The sequence below is a fragment of the Triticum urartu genome, chromosome 5A, assembly GCF_056163025.1.
Source record: "Triticum urartu cultivar PI428250 chromosome 5A, HENAU_Tu73, whole genome shotgun sequence".
In the NCBI taxonomy this organism is placed as follows: Eukaryota; Viridiplantae; Streptophyta; class Magnoliopsida; order Poales; family Poaceae; genus Triticum; species Triticum urartu.
In genome coordinates, this window is record NC_141877.1 from 300,305,934 (window position 1) to 300,323,709 (window position 17,776).

Sequence of the window (17,776 nt, forward strand, 5' to 3'; positions counted from 1 at the left end):
ATGGCTGCTGCGACCAGTGATGCCGCATGAGAGATGGGTTGCGACAAGATGGCAAACGCTGTGACCAAACAGACGGCATGAACTACTATGAGCGGTGCCGGTGTGTTGATGTGTGTGTTGTGAGTCCGGCCAGCGGTGCTGGCGTGTCTGTGAGTCCGGCGGCGGTGTTGAGAAGGAGGCTGTTGCGAGTGCAGTTACAAAAACCGGTGATATTGTAAGTGGGGAGAAGGCAACGATGGCTGGTCATGGTACAAGCATAAGGGCATGTACAATATATAGCTTTAAGGTGATGCTCCGTACGTCATGTAGGATCGGATGTCGGAAAAAGTAGATTCAGTGCTTGGGGAAAAAAATGTGATCCGGTGCATAAAGCTAAAAAAAATTGAAGTGAAAAGTAGAGATAGATGTGTAGTGAGAGTTTTACTTTCTATTCTTTGATGAGTCCCTTGCATTGGGGTGAAAAAATCAATACATATACCTCAAGCTATTTTTTATCACAGGGCCATATGCACCATTGTACATGACCTTAGGAACTGCAAAAGATGGCAGACGCTGCGACCGAACAGACGCCATGCTGTGAGAGCCAGCACTGGGATTTGCCTATAAAAGAAGATACTACAACCTTTCGGTGAATTGGAACTGGTACTCGGCAGTCACATTGGCTCCTTTAAACAAAGCCAGCCATGGTAACCTAGGATTACCCTATATTATGTCAAACAGATGAATAATTATTGATTTTGGGAGTAACGTTGTTAAATAGTAGAAAATCATGCACTACATATTGTGTTGTAAAATTGCTTCATTATTCAACCAAAAGTTGCAATTCACTAGTGAGAACCAAATATCCTTCAGATGCACACAAACTGGAAAACCCATCCCCTTACACCACCAAACAGCTCTTTACTAACATGTAATACCAGATTGTAAACACTTTGCCAGGGTTTTCACATTGCTCCGGGGATGAAATAACCGAAAAGAAATGTAATGTAAACGCTCATTCTGTGGTCTGAACACTTATGGTTTCAGGTGCTTCGCTGCTGGCTTTTACAGCACCAACATAACTGGACATCTTATTCAGGGCACTGAGGTAAGCTCGGACACTGGATACGACAACATCCATGGCTGCGCCGCTCCCACTGCATAAAGATAAATTTGTGAGAGGGGGGGGGGGGGGGGGGGGGATGCAACAAGTAACTCGGGACAGAGGGAGCAACAGATAGTAGGAAAAGCAAAGATGAAATAAAAAACCTATGAGCACGCCCGAGGGAGAGAAAGGGGGTCGAGGGGGTGGGGTAAGACTATACCTGAAGGATCGATTGGAGTTACTAGTCAAAGCAGGTTTATCGGCGCTGACATCTCCAGCGATAACTACTCGAGTGGTTGCAATTGCATCAATACCTTCTGTGACCGAAGTCATGCTATATTCTCTAAGGACAGTTGGAATCTGCATATGGTAAGGTAACTAAGTCATATCTCCTATTTTAAGCAAAAACAATAATCTGTAAAACAAAGGGACACGACACATTAGATCAAACCCTAATTCTGTGCAGAACATTTCTCCAAATTGGTAGGGCCATGTTGTGCTCGTGGAATTCAGTGTATTATTTCTGGGCAATTTGCCCCATCTAGGAAGGAGTATGACTTTGGTGGTGAATTAGAAGATGGATTAAGTGAAAGAAGAATGCCGGTTTACACATGTAAGATGATTACATCATTTTGCTTACACCAGTTTTTTTCGCAGTTAACATGAATACCAAAAGTAAACCCATTATTTGTAAGGTGCAAAAATTCTCAAGGCAAAGAAAGATGGTCTTTAAAATTTTCTTTACTGATGACACCTTTCAATAACATAAACATCACAGCATTAAAATGGACCTACAGTAAAATGGACACCTTTCAGTAAAATTTTCTTTTACTGATGACACCTTTCAGTAACATAAACATCACAGCATTAAAATGGACCTACAGTTATCACAAACTGATACTCCGTTCTTTCTCAAGCTACCAACCAAAATATGTACCAGTCAAGAAGCTAGCTATCGGTGTTGTAAAAAACAAAAGAAGATGCTATTAACCATTATCATAATCATTACGATGGTTCTAAGTTACAAGAATATATATAGGTAATCTTATTTACAAATTACTCCCTCCATCCCATAATATAATAGCGTTTTTGACACTACCGTAGTGTCGAAAACACTCTTATATTATGGGACAGAGGGAGTAGTGTTTATGCATTCTATTGAAAGTAGTTCTGAGAGTGGGACATTGCTCGCCAATAATTGTCTTCCGATGCAATGAATTTAAAAAACGTAAAAATGGTAATAAGCTACATTATGAACATAAAAAGGTTTTCTTTATCATACTGAAAGTACTCTTGACATATCTAAAAATAATACAGTAGAAGAAATAATGTAGTCTTTTACTACAAGAAAGATGAAAATAGCAACAGCTAACCTGTATTATTTGGTCAACAGCCTTGTATGCTGCATCAACTGGGCCAGTTCCAACAGAACATCCTATCTTTTCCTCTCCGTCTATAGTTATCAATTTGACAGTTGCTGTAGATAAACCAAGCGTTCCACATGTTGCCTGCAGAGGTGACACACAACCGTAAGGTAATAGTTCAACTTCATTTACGAAAAAGGAGTCCACTGAAGCTCAATTATACCTGTACATCACCAAGGGACCAAATAACCTTAGGCTGAAATATCTCATCAGACAATAAAGCTTCTATGTCTTCATCAGTTACACGCTACAAAAAAAGAAAGTTTGTACATATTAGAGAGAAACAATGCATTGAGAAAGCAAGCTCCTAATGAGTAATACGTAATAGATAGAAAAAAATAACGTAAGGCTTCCATGAAAACATGCAAAGGGAATGCTTTATAAAAATTAAAACAAGTAGGTATCAATCAATGCCATGACGTCGCCGTGCTTTACTTTTTAGACAGAGAAGAATAAAATGTATATCACTGAACATAAAACGAGTACTCCAGAAAATTATCACCTTCTTTTTCTCTGCAACCTCTTTGTAGCGTTTAAAGAAATCCTCAAATTCTTTGTCATTGATTTCATATCCAAGCTACATATTTGTACATCAAGGATGTCAATTTGGTAACAAAAAATGAAAGACAAATATGTTGCGTTAACTAGAAAATGCAACCAAATTAACCAAGAAATACCTCCACTAGTTTGGTTCTGACGGCATGCCTTCCACTGAAACAAAAGACCACAAATTGCAATTAAGGTTCAGAATCTTAAATTTGACCTAAACTACCATTGAATGTTTATCTAAATGTATTTGAGCAGGATTGCCATATTAAATTAAGCTAGTTTAGAAGCTAACAGATGACACATAATTTGGCTTATGCTTTTCTAGAAGAGTAATAAATATGATAAATAGTAGTATGCTATATAAATAAATAAAACATGTAACTATAGGTTTCCTGCATATCAAATGATTTAGGATGAGCTTCAAGAATGAAGCAATGAACATGCAAGTCCCCTACCTAGGAAGGATAGGCTGAATGTTCCTTATATTATAGTAAAGAGTAGGTGAATCAACTTACTAATTAAAAAAAATTAGCAGAATTTCCTCTTTGGAATAGAAATTGGCTATTTCTACATAGGGAAGTCAGTCATAGCATAAAAGTACAAGTAAATAATTTAGCTTGTCAGTTGTCACCCCAGAAGAGTGTACATAACACCCTTCTAAATTATCAATTGTACTTGTGGTCTACCCATACATGTCTAAGAATTTGGTAGTAATCACATTATGTACATATTAAATATCTAATTATCTAAGCATTTGGAACAACAGTGATACGCCATATCATGATAGTAGAAAGCTCAAGAGAGAGAAGAAAAATATAGATGCACATATAGGAATTATGTAGAATGGCTATGGGGCCAAGATACATTTCCATGGTACCTGAGCTTCCCAAGAACAATACCAAACTCATTTGCACGTGTTAAACCAATATCATCAGGCGATATTATCTCATAAGTTCCTTTAAATTTAAGCATCCCATCCTGCACCCACACACAAAAAAAAAATTAAACAGTTAACATGGAAACAGCAAAAATATTTGAATACCATCATCTGTGAATCAACATATATCGTTAAGTGGCACATGGTAACCACGAAAAGACAGCAAAGACAAATGCTTACATGCTATGAAAGCGAAAACTACTCAACTACTCCCTCCGTAAAGAATTATAAGAGCGTTTAGATCACTAGAGTAGTGATCTAAATGCTCTTATATTTCTTTACAGAGGGTGTACTAAAACCCCAATTGGGAACTTGCATAGTAATACAAACAAAAGAGACTGCAAATCTGGTTACCTGATGAATTCCACTTTCATGAGCAAAGGCATTGGCACCAACAATAGCTTTATGCGGCTGTACATGAAGTCCACTGTGCTCTTGTACCTAAAACAATTACAGAATTTGCATAAGCTCAAATTGCCTGGGAAAAAATAAGTACAAAGAATAAAAGAAAATAAGAAAAGAGACATCAATACCATTTTGCTTGTCATGGTAATATGTTGCGAATTAATTCCAGTATATAATCCACCTAAGAGTTCTCGTCGACATTTGATTGCCATGACAACCTGAAAAGGGGTCAGAATATTAGAAATGTGCCAAGTAGTAATGCCTTACGCGGCGCACGTCTTTTCACTACCCAATAAGGGGAACTTGTAAATAATGCACGCGACAATATAAATATAGCATTATGAGCTCACCTCCTCCAAGGAAGCATTTCCGGCTCTTTCACCGATACCATTGATAGTCACCTCTAATTGTCGTGCTCCTGCATAAGCACCCTAAAGGTAAGTCGAATTAGTAACATGATTAGATCAATGATAACATTATAACAAACAATCAAGTAAATACGAAAAAGGAATTACCGCTAATGTGTTGGCACTTGCAAGACCAAGATCATTTTGGCAATGAGTAGATATAATTGCATTTTCAATTCCAGGAGTGTTTGCTTTTATATCAGCAATTAATTTCCCGAATTCATGAGGGAGAGTGTACCCAACAGTGTCTGGGATGTTGAGAGTTGTCGCTCCAGCTTTTATTACTTCGTCTAGGATATGATACAGGAACTCTCGATTTGACCTGGATGACAAAGTGAAACCTATCATTCCACTGCCTTACACTTGTTCCATATAAAAAAATGTAAAAAGCAAGGTAGATCAGCATGGCTTAACAAGAATTGGCCAAGCTAAAATAATTCAAATACGCATGTTGTGCAAGCTTAAGTTCAATACGACCAAAAAATTTGGGTAGCCACCAACTACCACCTGTTTCTAATTTGCTAACAACCTTTTTTAGGATTATCACATCATTAGTCATCTTTTTCCGAGATATACTCCTCCTTTCAGAGCCATGGTAACCTTTGTACTTTGTAGTAAGCATGAACAAAATTTGCTTCAACCTCAACTCTGCGTCACTAAAATTTGGCCTCTTTGATTCAACATTATAGATAGGTATAGTTGATTTTGAGACAACACAGCATGTGAAATAGCATTTCGGAAACAGATTTCTCTAGATACAAAAATGCTGGACCTATTTTACAGCCATAACTAGAAAACTGGGCCTACAGAGAAACCAAATTTGTATTTATATATTTTTTTAATGAGAAAAGTTTGAATTGTACCTGCCGGCGTCCTCGGGGCTGAACTCGACATCGGGGCATCCAAGACCGCGCGCATAAGCAACCATCTCCCTTGCGATGGCCACCACCTGGTCGGGCGTCTTCCGCAGCTTGTGCTGCATGTGGATCTCGCTGGTAGCAATGAAGGTGTGGATGCGCGGCTTCCGTGCGTGGCGCACGGCCTCCCAGGCGGCGTCAATGTCCCTCTTGTTGCACCGCGAGAGGCCGCAGATGACGGGCACATGGCCATCCTCGCCGACGGGTGTGTTCCCCACCTCGATGGCGATGGATCGCACGGCATCAAGGTCATCCGGCGAGGACGCCGGGAAGCCCGCCTCGATGATGTCGACGCCGAGGCGGGCGAGCTGGCGCGCGACGACGAGCTTCTCCGCGCTGGTCATGGTGGCCCCCGGGGATTGCTCCCCGTCGCGGAGCGTGGTGTCGAAGATGCGAACGTAGTTGGGGTCGTCGATTCGGTCCGGTACGTACTCCGGCCGCCGCGGTGCCGCCAGGCACGCACGGACGGGGCGGAGTACGGCGGAGCGGGAGGCCCTAGGGTTCGCGGCGACGGCGGCGAGGCCATGGGAGAAGCGGCGGGGCTTGGCGGCGGGGAGGACGGAGAGGGCAGCGCGCCTGGCGAGGGGGGTGGAGGGGGCGGGGTTTAGGGAGGAGCAGCAGTAGGGTTTAGCGGAGGAGGACGCCATGGTCGGCGGCGGGGGTTTAGGGGGGGAAGCGGTGGAGATGCGGCGGTGTGGCGGCTGAGCTGGAGCCCGGAACCTGGATGACTATGCGAATGCGATGCAACAGGAGGTGTCAACCGGAGGAGGTTTTATGCTTATCCGGGCTGTGTATGATTCAGCTTTCGTAGCGGGCACGAACACGATTTGTGCGTGGTCCGCACTTGCCACTTGTGGTTTACTTCAACAACTTTGACACTCCCAAACGCTACTCCAATTTTGTCCCAAGTTCAGTTGGAATATGGCCAAAGTTCTCCCGTGAACTATACGTACTATACAGAGAGGAGAAAGGACGATCGCTGAGGCTTGATGTTAGGAGCCCTCCTAGCATGTACGCACATGGGCTTGCCCACTGGGCTGCTCATGGACCTGGCCTGCCCGCTACCCCATCGCTGCAGCTACAAGTACCAGATCCAAGGCAAGGAGCAAAACATCCAGTGGATCATGGCAATGGCACCAGGCGGCTCCCTTCTCCTACCTCGCGCTCCCTTCCTCCTTTTCTTCTTGTATCCGTTACCTGTACTTTGAATTGAAGCTTGTATCCCCTTATAAGCGAGCAATAGATCAAGAGAGAGACTAGTGGTACCTTACATCTGGTATACAGAGCCAGGCCATCACCCTTCTCCCTCAAATTTCCCCTAATTTTTCTATCACTCCCAATCCCTTCAATTCCACCGGCGAGGACGCCATGTCCACCGTCAAACCACCAGAGTGGGATGTCATGTCTGCCAAGGAGCAGTTATTGTGGTATCTCGAGAGATTATGCGCTCAGGCGAAGGAGGTGAGCTTAGTGTTGGGGATTGCACGGGTGGGTGACCCTCCCTTGGTCACCCCGCTTGTCGATCCGGCGGCCTTAACCACGACGCATGCCTCGTCGGCGCCCGTCCCCGACGTCCCCAGCTCCACCACCAAGGCCCGGAAGATCCACACAGTCGCCCATGATTCAGCCCCGGTGTGCATCGCGATGGTGCTCGTCACCTGTTTGACGGAGTGCTCGACCCAGGTCAAACACCATCAACATCGTCGACGAGGTCCATGACGCCACCACCGCTGTCCACCTCGAGCCCACAGTCGACCGCATCAACCAAGCAGCTGAGCAACTCACTCCAGTGCAGGCAACGGTCTCTAATGCTAAGGTCGTTTCTTCCGTGATGACCACCACCGATGTCGACCCCAAGGCCGGGTGCAGGAGCTCGATGCCCTCTCTGTCAACACCTCCACGCAAGTGATGAGCAAGCCGGATCACGGCGTTGTCCTCATCATCCCCAGCGAGTTCTCTACACCGATGCTGACCATGTGTTTGACAGATTACATCGTCCATGGCGACGACCCGGTGCAGCCAACTGCACACACAGAGCAGCAACCATAGCCACCACCTGTGCGAGTGAGGACCAGATACATCAGACACATGTTCAGGCCCGAGCCATGGTTGTCTTTCAAGTTTCATTCAGATACAAGCTATCAGGATGAGCCATGTACAGGTATACATTGTAATCCACATGAATTCAGTTTTGGACTCGGTAGGAGGCTATATAGAGATGTGGTTTTCCCTCCGGTTTCTTGTTATGAGGTGATTTCCGTGGAAGAGCATTCCAGTTGTTTGTCAGTTGCACAGTTGCAATCTAGGCGTCCACCGGATCAGGCACCACCTGATGCTAAAGCATCAAATGAATTGGCATTTCTCAATGTGGATATCTCTGCAAGTTTAAGTGTTGATGCATGGTTCAGTCTACTGAGAGAATGCATAAGGAAACTCACAGTCTTCTACGTTATCTTCTGTGTGCAATCCACTTATGAACTTTGTGCTCAAGATGTACAACTGAAACTTGGGTTCAGTCAAAAAAATGTTCAGCTGAAGCTACAATATTTTGCCTGCGATTGTCGAGCAATGATGACGCGGTGCTTGGTTTTACTATCTCCTACTGACATTGATTATGAGCTATGGCGTCGACCAGATCAAACTGAAAATTGTGGTGTGCTTGTGAAGTTCAAAATATTGCATATTTTTTAGCCCCTTCGGTCAACCTGCAACCATGGCCTTCCTACAGACTATCACCGATTTCTCTAGCTAGCATATCTGAACAATGGATATTTAACTATGACAAACATGTTGTTGTATCTATTATTCCATGGCATGAGAAATTGCACAGGGCCATGCATACCAGAAGAATGTCAGTGAATTGGTCATTTTTGAGTTGAAGGGAAATTAAGTTTCGATCTAAAGCGGACTATCTTGAGGAGCTATGTTCAATTTGGTCTGACTGCCACCATACTGCAATTATTTACTTGAGGAAAGAGGGAATTATGGAGGGAAAGATTCCCACCGTGCAAGCAACTTCTAAGGGAGTGGGGATGCATGCAATAAGAAGGCTCTGTGTCCCTAGACCACCTGCCAAACCTCCTGAAGATTATGACAAGTGCATCCTTCTTTTCGTAAGAATGCAGACTATCAATACAGCATCATCTCCAAGCTGTGTGCTGACCACGTTGAAGCCACTGTTTGAGATGCTACATCTGCCGTTGCAAGGAAACTGTGGTGCACTGTCTGATTCTTCATGTTGTCCTCTGCATTCACAGCTGGGTAGTTTTTCCTTGCTTAAATGGTATCTTCAAACTACATTCATTTCTCTAACGGCACCCCGGGGCCAGTGCAATTCTGAACATTTTCAACCTTGGATCACCAGCACAAAGGTACTATATTTCACATACTTTGCCGGCGGAAGTCGACATATGTCCCAATTACATTTTCAAGCTTGTCATAGTGGCAGCCGGACAGTGACTCGGGAAACATCTTCTATTGGCACATTGCATACACATGCAGGTTGTATGGCCTATCTAAATCTTATCAACATTACTTTGAGGTGTTCAGAAGTAATACATGGGGTGCATGTGACCTACAAAAGCATACAGTCTTATATATCCTATATGGTGCAGCAACTAGTATGTGTTGAATACCTTACCTATGGTCTTGCCCACTGTGACATTTATTTGGAGAAGTTTGCACTGTTGTGGAAGATGAAGAAACATGGTTCAAATAATTCAGTTGTTACTGTCACTTCTTCCTTCAGACATAGCAGCAACATTTGTTCTGTTCAGAACGTCCTATTACTTGCCTGGGGGATTACTTGGAAGCTTGCTCTGTCCTAGCACATTTGAATCTGGATACTCATTGGTTCAAGGGGACAAGCATTGAGCCCAGTATAATTGATGTGTATCAAGCTGGACATCAGTCCTATGAGCTCCATTCAGATTATCATCTCTTTTATGCTATTGAATTGCTGGGGCCTCATTGGGGCATCTACCAGTTGGTAACACCTTGGGATCCTGGACGAATTGCATTGTGGCTGTTATTGAAATGGACTCGAAAAACTATTCTTCAAGGAGGGTGGGGTGTCATCGCTGCCACTGCCGGCTTCCTGCAAGGCTTCGTCGGCCACAACTGCCCCGACTTCGACAACGACAACTTTGGCATCTCATTTTATTGGGTCGCCACCGGCCACGGCCACCACAACCCTGTCATTCAAGTCAACCCCGATTTCGTCTACCACCACTACTTCAAGGTAGTCAAGGAACATCGAGTGCAGTGGGATCCAGGCGGCTCTTGGTGGTTTTGGCTTGGGGGCAAGCCGAATTTTAAGGAGGGGGGATGTTAGGAGCCTTCCTAGCATGTACGCACATGGGCTTGCCCACTGGGCCGCTCATGGACCTGACCCGCCCGCTACCCCATCGTTGCAACTATAAGTACCAGATTGAAGACAAGGAGCAAAACATCCAGTGGATCACGGCAACGGCACCAGGAAGCTCCCTTCTCCTACCTCGCGCTCCCTTCCTCCTCTTCTTCTTGTATCCGTTACCTGTACCTCGAATTGAAGCTTGTATCCCCTTGTAAGCGAGCAATAGATCGAGAGAGAGACTAGTGGTACCTTACACTTGACGTGGCTTGCACTGAAACCGGCCGCTTGACAGAGATTGGCGGTGCTGGAGAGGAAAAGATAGAGGGGTAATGATAGATGATGTAAAAGTGGGTGTTGTATAAATTTACATCAGAAAAAAGTGTTTTTACCTCTTTAAAAATCTCTCAACTCAAACAGATGATGTATATTTAGTGATGTAAAAGTACAACTCTAATAGATGATACAAATATGAAGATGTAAAACCGGCCAACGGACGCGTGGCTATACAGCCACTTCACAACATGTTGAAATATTGGGGTGGGCCCATCTAACAATTTCTGAAAATCTCTAAGGGCCCTGTCGTGGTAATCTCACGGCAGATGCCAGGGGTGGCTTATCGTGGCTGTAGCCATGAGGACGTCGTCGGGTTCCGGAAGCGAGAATGAGCACGAGCTCAGGAGCACACGAGACGTACCCAGGTTCAGGACTCTCCGGAGAGATAATACCCATAGTCCTGCTAAGATGACTATGATCGGTAGTATACAAAGTTGCTCCTAGAGCTGTATGGCTAGAGGAGGAAGAAGGCTAGCGCTTTCCCTCTTCTCCTAGCTATGGTGTGTGTGTGGAATGAGGGCTAAACCCTTTGCATGGGTGAGCCCAAGGGGGTCTTATAGGCCAACCCCCCAGGGATACAATGGTAATACGGCCGGGTGTAGGACCCGGACGTCAATGTCTAAGTTCGATGGGTTCTCCGTCGGTTGCTGGGGCCTGCCTCTAGAGGGCCTCGCCGGCTACCGAGAATCCAGCCGACAGGTAGGGCCCACCGCCTGTGGGCCATGCTGATTGCCTTTTGCTGTAGCGTGGTCCTTGCTGAGAAGGGCCGCGTCAGGAGTCGTATGGCTACAGTCCCGCGTCGTGCGGGTAGGTGGCCACTTGGTCAGCGTGCACTGTAGCCACACCCCTCCGGGATTCGTGGGAGCAGGCGACACTGTATCCATGCCACGTCTCGTTGTCGTGGTGAGTGCAGACTCTGAGGAGGAGGAGGGGCCGGCTGCTGGGAGTCGGCCTGCCCCCAAAGCCGCCTTCTAAGGGTGCACTGTCTTTTGGAAACCGGCCGCGTGGCCCTTGCCGGCCCAGGGAGCCGTCCACGCGGCTAGTCGGCATGAGGGGCTTTGCCAGCCCCGATGTCTTGAAATTTTATTGGATGCGGATGAGGCTACCCGGGGTACATCCCCGTGACAGGCCCATGTGGTTTTATTGGCACTAGGTGTAGTGGGAAGTTTAGTCCCATCCCGAAAGTTGGAGAGGAGTTGGACCTCCTTATAAGGATTTCTCTTCAACATGCTATTGGAGCTTGAGAAGAGAAGAGGCCCTCGCGCACTCCTGCTCCTTCGCCGCGGGAATGAGCCGAGCCGAGCTCACACATACTATTATGGCGCTGCTAGAAGGAGGGCGCAGGGCCGGCCGAGGGCCTTTTGCCCACGGTCGGGCAAGATGGAAGGGATTTCCTTCTTAATTCTTGCTTGATTAGATTAATACATCTACTCCCCTTATATAGAGAGGTTTACTTGACTCCCAAGCAAGGCTTACTTGACCCCTAAGCAAGTGCGACCCTTATCTCTAATTAACCCTAAGACTAACGGGCTATACTGCCAGCCCAGGCCATTACGTACTCTATACACCCCACCTGGACATGCATCTTGTCCTCGAGCTGCAGCCTAACCAACTTATAACCATGACTCGATGCAACAAAAACCTAACACCTAAAAACAGGCCTTTTACATCTCGGCTTGTTATATTACTCTCAACCTGAAAATGGACTGGGATGCTTTATTTTGGACCCCTTAACAAAAAGTGGACACCATCCGCATGTCAGACATGCACGTGTACAACCACCTGGATCCCATGGACACCACCTGGACACAAGGAGTGCATGTGTATGGCCACCTGGAAGTGGTCACAAGAGCGACCAGCAGAGGCGCCCTCGCGGCGGCCTGCGGTGGAATGCAGTGGTGCTACGCGGTGTGCTCCTGTTGGTGACACCCTGCCTTCTCCCCGTCGGATGGCTGTTGGTCTACACTGCACAGGGAAGAGTGGAGGGCTTGCGATGGAGAATGACGAGGAGGGGTGTGCCCCCCAACTGCCGATGTCGCAGACTTTGAGGTCGCTGCCCGCGGGAAAAACAGCTGATGTCTACTACACACCCTTCTTCTTGTAGACGTTGTTGGGCCTCCAAGTGCAGAGGTTTGTAGGACAGTAAAAAATTTCCCTCAAGTGGATGACCTAAGGTTTATCAATCCGTAGGAGGCGTAGGATGAAGATGGTCTCTCTCAAGCAACCCTGCAACCAAATAACAAAGAGTCTCTTGTGTCCCCAACACACCCAATACAATGTTAAATTGTATAGGTGCACTACTTCGGCGAAGAGATGGTGATACAAGTGGTATATGGATGGTAGATAAAGATTTTTGTAATCTGGAAATATAAAAACAGCAAGGTAACTAATGATAAAAGTGAGCACAAACGATTGCAATGCGTTGAAATAAGGCCTAGGGTTCATACTTTCACTAGTGCAAGTTCCCTCAACAAGAATAACATAATTGGATCATATAACTAACCCTCAACATGCAACAAAGAGTCACTCCAAAGTCACTAATAGCGGAGAACAAACGAAGAGATTATGGTAGGGTACGAAACCACCTCAAAGTTATCCTTTCTGATCTATCTATTCAAGAGTCCGTAGTAAAATAACATGAAGCTATTCTTTCCATTCAATCTATCATAGAGTTCGTACTAGAATAAAACTTAAGACACAAATCAACCAAAACCATAATGTCACCTAGATACTCCAATGTCACCTCAAGTATCTATGGGTATGATTATACGATATGCATCACACAATCTCAGATTCATCTATTCAAACCAACGCAAAGTACTTCAAAGAGTGCCCCAAAGTTCCTACCGGAGAGTCAAGACGAAAACATGTGCCAACCCCTATGCATAGGTTCATGGGCGGAACCCGCAAGTTGATCACCAAAACATACATCAAGTGGATCAATAGAATACCCCGTTGTCACCACGGGTATCCCACGCAAGACATACATCAAGTGTTCTCAAATCCTTAAAGACTCAATCCGATAAGATAACTTCAAAGGGAAAACTCCATCCATTACAAGAGAGTAGAGGGGGAGAAACATCATAAGATCCAACTATAATAGCAAAGCTCGCGATACATCAAGATCGTATCACCTCAAGAACACGAGAGAGAGAGAGAGATCAAACACATAGCTACTGGTACATACCCTCAGCCCCGAGGGAGAACTACTCCCTCCTCGTCATGGAGAGCGCCGGGATGATGAAGATGGCCACCGGTGAGGGGTTCCCCTCCGGCAGGGTGCTGGAACAGGTCTAGATTGGTTTTCGGTGGCTATGGAGGCTTCTGGCGGCGGAACTCCCGATCTATTCTGCTCCTCGAAGTTTTTAGGGTATATGGGTATATATAGGAGGAAGAAGTACATCGGTGGATCTCCGGGCTGTCCACGAGGCAGGGGGGCGCGCCCCCAACCCTCGTGGGCAGCCCGGGACTCTTCTGGTCCATCTCCGGTACTCCGTGGGCTTCTTCTGGTCCAAAAATAAGTTTCGTGAAGTTTCAGGTCAACTGGACTTCGTTTGATTTTCCTTTTCTGCGATACTCTAAAACAAGGAAAAAACAGAAACTGACACTGGGCTCTAGGTTAATAGGTTAGTCCCAAAAATCATATAAAATAGCATATAAATTCATATAAAACATCCAATGTTGATAATATAATAGCATGGAACAATCAAAAATTATAGATACGTTGGAGACGTATCAACAGCATGCCCGCCGCCCGTGGGGGAAACCGCATGCCCAAGATCCCCGACGCAGCGGACGAGATCGAGATCCTTTGCGCAGCGAAGGGCAATTTGGAGGAGCGGCAGCTGCAGACCACACATCTCCCGCACACGCCGACACGCTAGGAGGCCGCGCGCAGCAGCCTGCAGCCTCACTGCCGCCGACACGTGGCGGGTAGTGATCCAAGGCGGAAGCGGTGACGGCGACGGCGGGAACTTGATCTGCTGGATGGGGACGCCTTGGGGAAGCGATGATGGCGACGACGGAAACTTAATCTTGTGGATCGGGACTCCCGCCGGCGCAGTCGATGCGCGGCCGGAGCTGACCGGCGGTGGCTACTGCAGCGGAGCACCGGGCGCGGCGGAGGCCGCCAGGAGCGGCGGCTGCCACTGCAGCCAGGGCGGGGCGGTGGCGGTGGTGGATGGCAGCGGAAGCGGTCCGGCGAGCGTGGCGGGGACGCCCTAGGGCAGCAGCAGCGGCTGCTGCGGCGGAGCGCCGAGCGCGGCAGAGGCCGCAGCCGGGTGCCGCCCGTAGGACCTGGCCAAGAACAGGTGGATCTCTTGGACCACCTGGGTTAGGTCCCGCAGCACCCCGAACACCTCCTCCGAGGTGAGGACGGCCGGGGCGGGCGCGACGGAGGATCCCAGCACGGGCAGGAGTGGGGCGACGGTCGTGGTGGTCGCCGAAGGCGACGAGGTGACCGGCAGTGGAAGAGACGGGTTGGGCAGCAGTGAAGACATGATCGAACCGAAGCTAGCTGATACCAAATTATTATGGCGCTGCTAGAAGGAGGGCGCGAGAGGGCCGGCCGGGGGCCTTTTGCCCACGGCCGGGCAAGATGGAAGGAATTTCCTTCTTAATTCTTGCTTGATTAGATTAATACATCTTCTCCCCTTATATAGAGAGGTTTACTTGACTCCCAAGCAAGGCTTACTTGACCCCTAAGCAAGCGTGAGCCTTATCTCTAATTAACCCTAAGACTAACGGGCTATACTACCAGCCCAGGCCCATTAGGCCCATTACGTACTCTAACACATACACGCTTATTTTTGTCGCTCAGTAACGAAGAGTTTTCTGACAGCTGGGCCACGATCTGAGACGTCGGATCGTGGGTTGTCACAGACTCAGACGTGGGTCGAGCCTAACTGCCACGAACAGATCACATCTACTCCACGTGCTATGCCCACCATCGTTCCTCTGTTGCTGCTGCCGCCGGTGACTCCATTGTCGGTGTCAAAATCGGCAGATCTCGGGTAGGGGGTCCCGAACTGTGCGTCCGAGGATTGATGGTAACAAGGGAAAAGTGGGACACAATGTTTACCCGGGTTCGGGCCCTCTTAATGGAGGTAAAACCCTACGCCCTGCTTGATTGTATTCAATGAATATAGGGGTTACAAGAGTTGATCTACCTCGAGATCATAATGGCTAAACCCTATCTGTCTAGCCTATGAGAATTCTGATAGCCTCTACGGACTAAATCCTTCGGTTTATATACACACCGGAGGGGCCTAGGGTTATACATAGTCGGTTTATGGGGGAAGGAAATAACATATCCGGACACCGATCTTGCCTTCCACGCACATAGGAGTCCTACGCGGATACGGGGGAAAGTTTTCTGCTTTTATCTTCACGGCCCATCTGTCCGGCCCATATCAAATAGTCCGGACACCCGAGGACCCCTAATCTAGGACTCCCTTAGTAGCCCCTGAACCAGTCTTCGATGACGATGTGTTCGGCACGCAGATTGTCTTCGGCATTGCAAGGCGGGTTCCTTCTCTTAGTCATTTTAAGATAACTCCCTGCACACAGGATCTGTATCCGGCTCTATACAATTAATATAACCCTTAGCCACGAAGGCAAGATATCAAAATAAAGCAGTGTCATTTACTGACAACTTTTTCGGTGAAGCGTTGATACGTCTCCAACGTATCTACTTTTTCTCATGCTTTTCCTCTTGTTTTGGACTCTAATTTTCATGATTTGAATGAAACTAACCCCGGACTGACGCTGTTTTCAACAGAACTACCATGGTGTTATTTTTGTGCAGAAATAAAAGTTCTTGGAATGGAACGAAACTTTGCGAGGATTTTTTATATTAATAATAAGAATTTCTGGAGCCAAGACCTACCGGAGAGGGGCCCCTGGGTGGGCACAACCCACCAGGGTGCGCCCCCTCTCCTGGCGCGCCCAGGTGGGTTGTACCCACCTGGTGGCCCCGTGGACCTCAACCCTAACACTATAAATTCCTATTTTCAGAGAAAAAATGAGGGAGAAAAAATTATCGCAATCCACGAGACGGAGCCGCCGCCAAGCCCTGCTCTTCCTCGGAGAGGGGGATCTTCGTTCTTCGCCATCACCAACCCTTCTCCATCGCCAATTCCATGATGCTCCCCACCGGGAGTGAGTAATTCCTTCGTAGGCTCGCTGGTCGGTGAGGAGTTGGATGAGATTCATCATGTAATCGAGTTAGTTTTGTTATGGCCTGAACCCTAGTATCCACTATGTTCTTAGATTGATGTTGCTATGACTTTGCTATGCTTAATGCTTGTCACTTTATGCCCGGGTGCCATGATGATATGAACCGTTTATGAATTCATCATTATATCCATGTTCTAGATCCGATCTTGCAAGTTATAGTCACCTACTATGTGTTATGATCCGGCAACCCCGGTGTGACAATAACCGGGCCCACTCCCGGTGATGACCGTAGTTTGAGGAGTTCATGTATTCACTATATATTAATGCTTTGTCCCGGTTCTCTATTAAAAGGAGGCCTTAATATCCCTTAGTTTCCAATATGGACCCCGCTGCCACGGGAGGGTAGGACAAAAGATGTCATGCAAGTTCTTTCAATAAAGCACGTATGACTATTTACGGAATACATGACTATATTATATCGATGAACTAGAGCTAGTGCCGTATCGCCCTAGGTTATAACTGTCACATGATGAATATCATCCAACAAGTCACCGATCCAATGCCTACGAACTTTTCCATATTGTTTCTGCTAAGTTACTGTTGCTATCATCACTGTTACACTTGCTACAAAATTACTTCTATCACTGTTACTGTTACTATTGCTGTTGTCACAACTATTAAAACTATCAAACTACTTTGCTACTGATCACTTTGCTGCAGATAATTAATCTCTAGGTGTGGTTGAATTGACAACTCAGATGCTAATACCTTCAAATATTCTTTGGCTCCCCTTGTGTCGAATCTATAAATTTGGGTTGAATACTTTACCCTCGAAAATTGTTGTAATCCCCTATACTTGTGGGTTATCAAGCGTCACATTTGGCTCTTTAACATTTCAAACCGTTTTCACGCCTCACATTTTGCGTTTCGAGGCATGGCCCTCATTGGCACGTCCTATCAAAATAGAGATCGTGCCCGCCCATTGCGGGATTATCATCAATACGGTTTTGGGTAATCCAACTGTGTTGTTCGCACGATTTCTTTGGGAACAAGCGAGTTTTAAGGCTCGAGAGGGGGGCGTTTGGTATTTCACCGCCTATAAGAAGGTAAAGATTCCTCCTTTTTCCCCACGCCTTCTTCCAGCTCCTGCCTTCCCTTCCTCTGAGCTCAAACGCCCAAAATCTCAACC

General features: G+C 46.6%; 1 protein-coding gene and 1 pseudogene across 1 annotated transcript; one reads left to right on the top strand and one right to left on the bottom strand.

The window, feature by feature from the left end:
* Positions 1–781: 781 nt before the first annotated feature.
* LOC125508676 (2-isopropylmalate synthase A) lies at positions 782–6,479 on the bottom strand. Its single transcript, XM_048673443.2, has 12 exons — positions 5,670–6,479; positions 4,915–5,128; positions 4,750–4,830; positions 4,528–4,617; positions 4,349–4,435; positions 3,935–4,035; positions 3,186–3,219; positions 3,011–3,085; positions 2,672–2,755; positions 2,458–2,592; positions 1,305–1,444; positions 782–1,136 (listed from the first exon to the last, which is right to left on the bottom strand). Exons 1-12 carry the CDS (start codon positions 6,368–6,370, stop codon positions 995–997), a joined length of 1,884 nt encoding a protein of 627 aa, XP_048529400.2. The 5' UTR covers positions 6,371–6,479; the 3' UTR covers positions 782–994.
* Positions 6,480–7,367: 888 nt separating this feature from the next.
* On the top strand, positions 7,368–14,294 carry LOC147971129 (uncharacterized; annotated as a pseudogene).
* Positions 14,295–17,776: the final 3,482 nt, after the last annotated feature.

Coding starts and splice junctions, on each gene's coding strand:
- LOC125508676 (XM_048673443.2), bottom strand. CDS start 6,370: ATGGCGTCCTCCTCCGCTAAACCCTACTGCTGCTCCTCCCTAAACCCC. Junction 5,129..5,669: donor AGCCCCGAGGACGCCGGCAG/GTACAATTCAAA, acceptor TTTGTCATCCAG/GTCAAATCGAGAGTTCCTGT. Junction 1,137..1,304: donor AACTCCAATCGATCCTTCAG/GTATAGTCTTAC, acceptor ATCTTTATGCAG/TGGGAGCGGCGCAGCCATGG.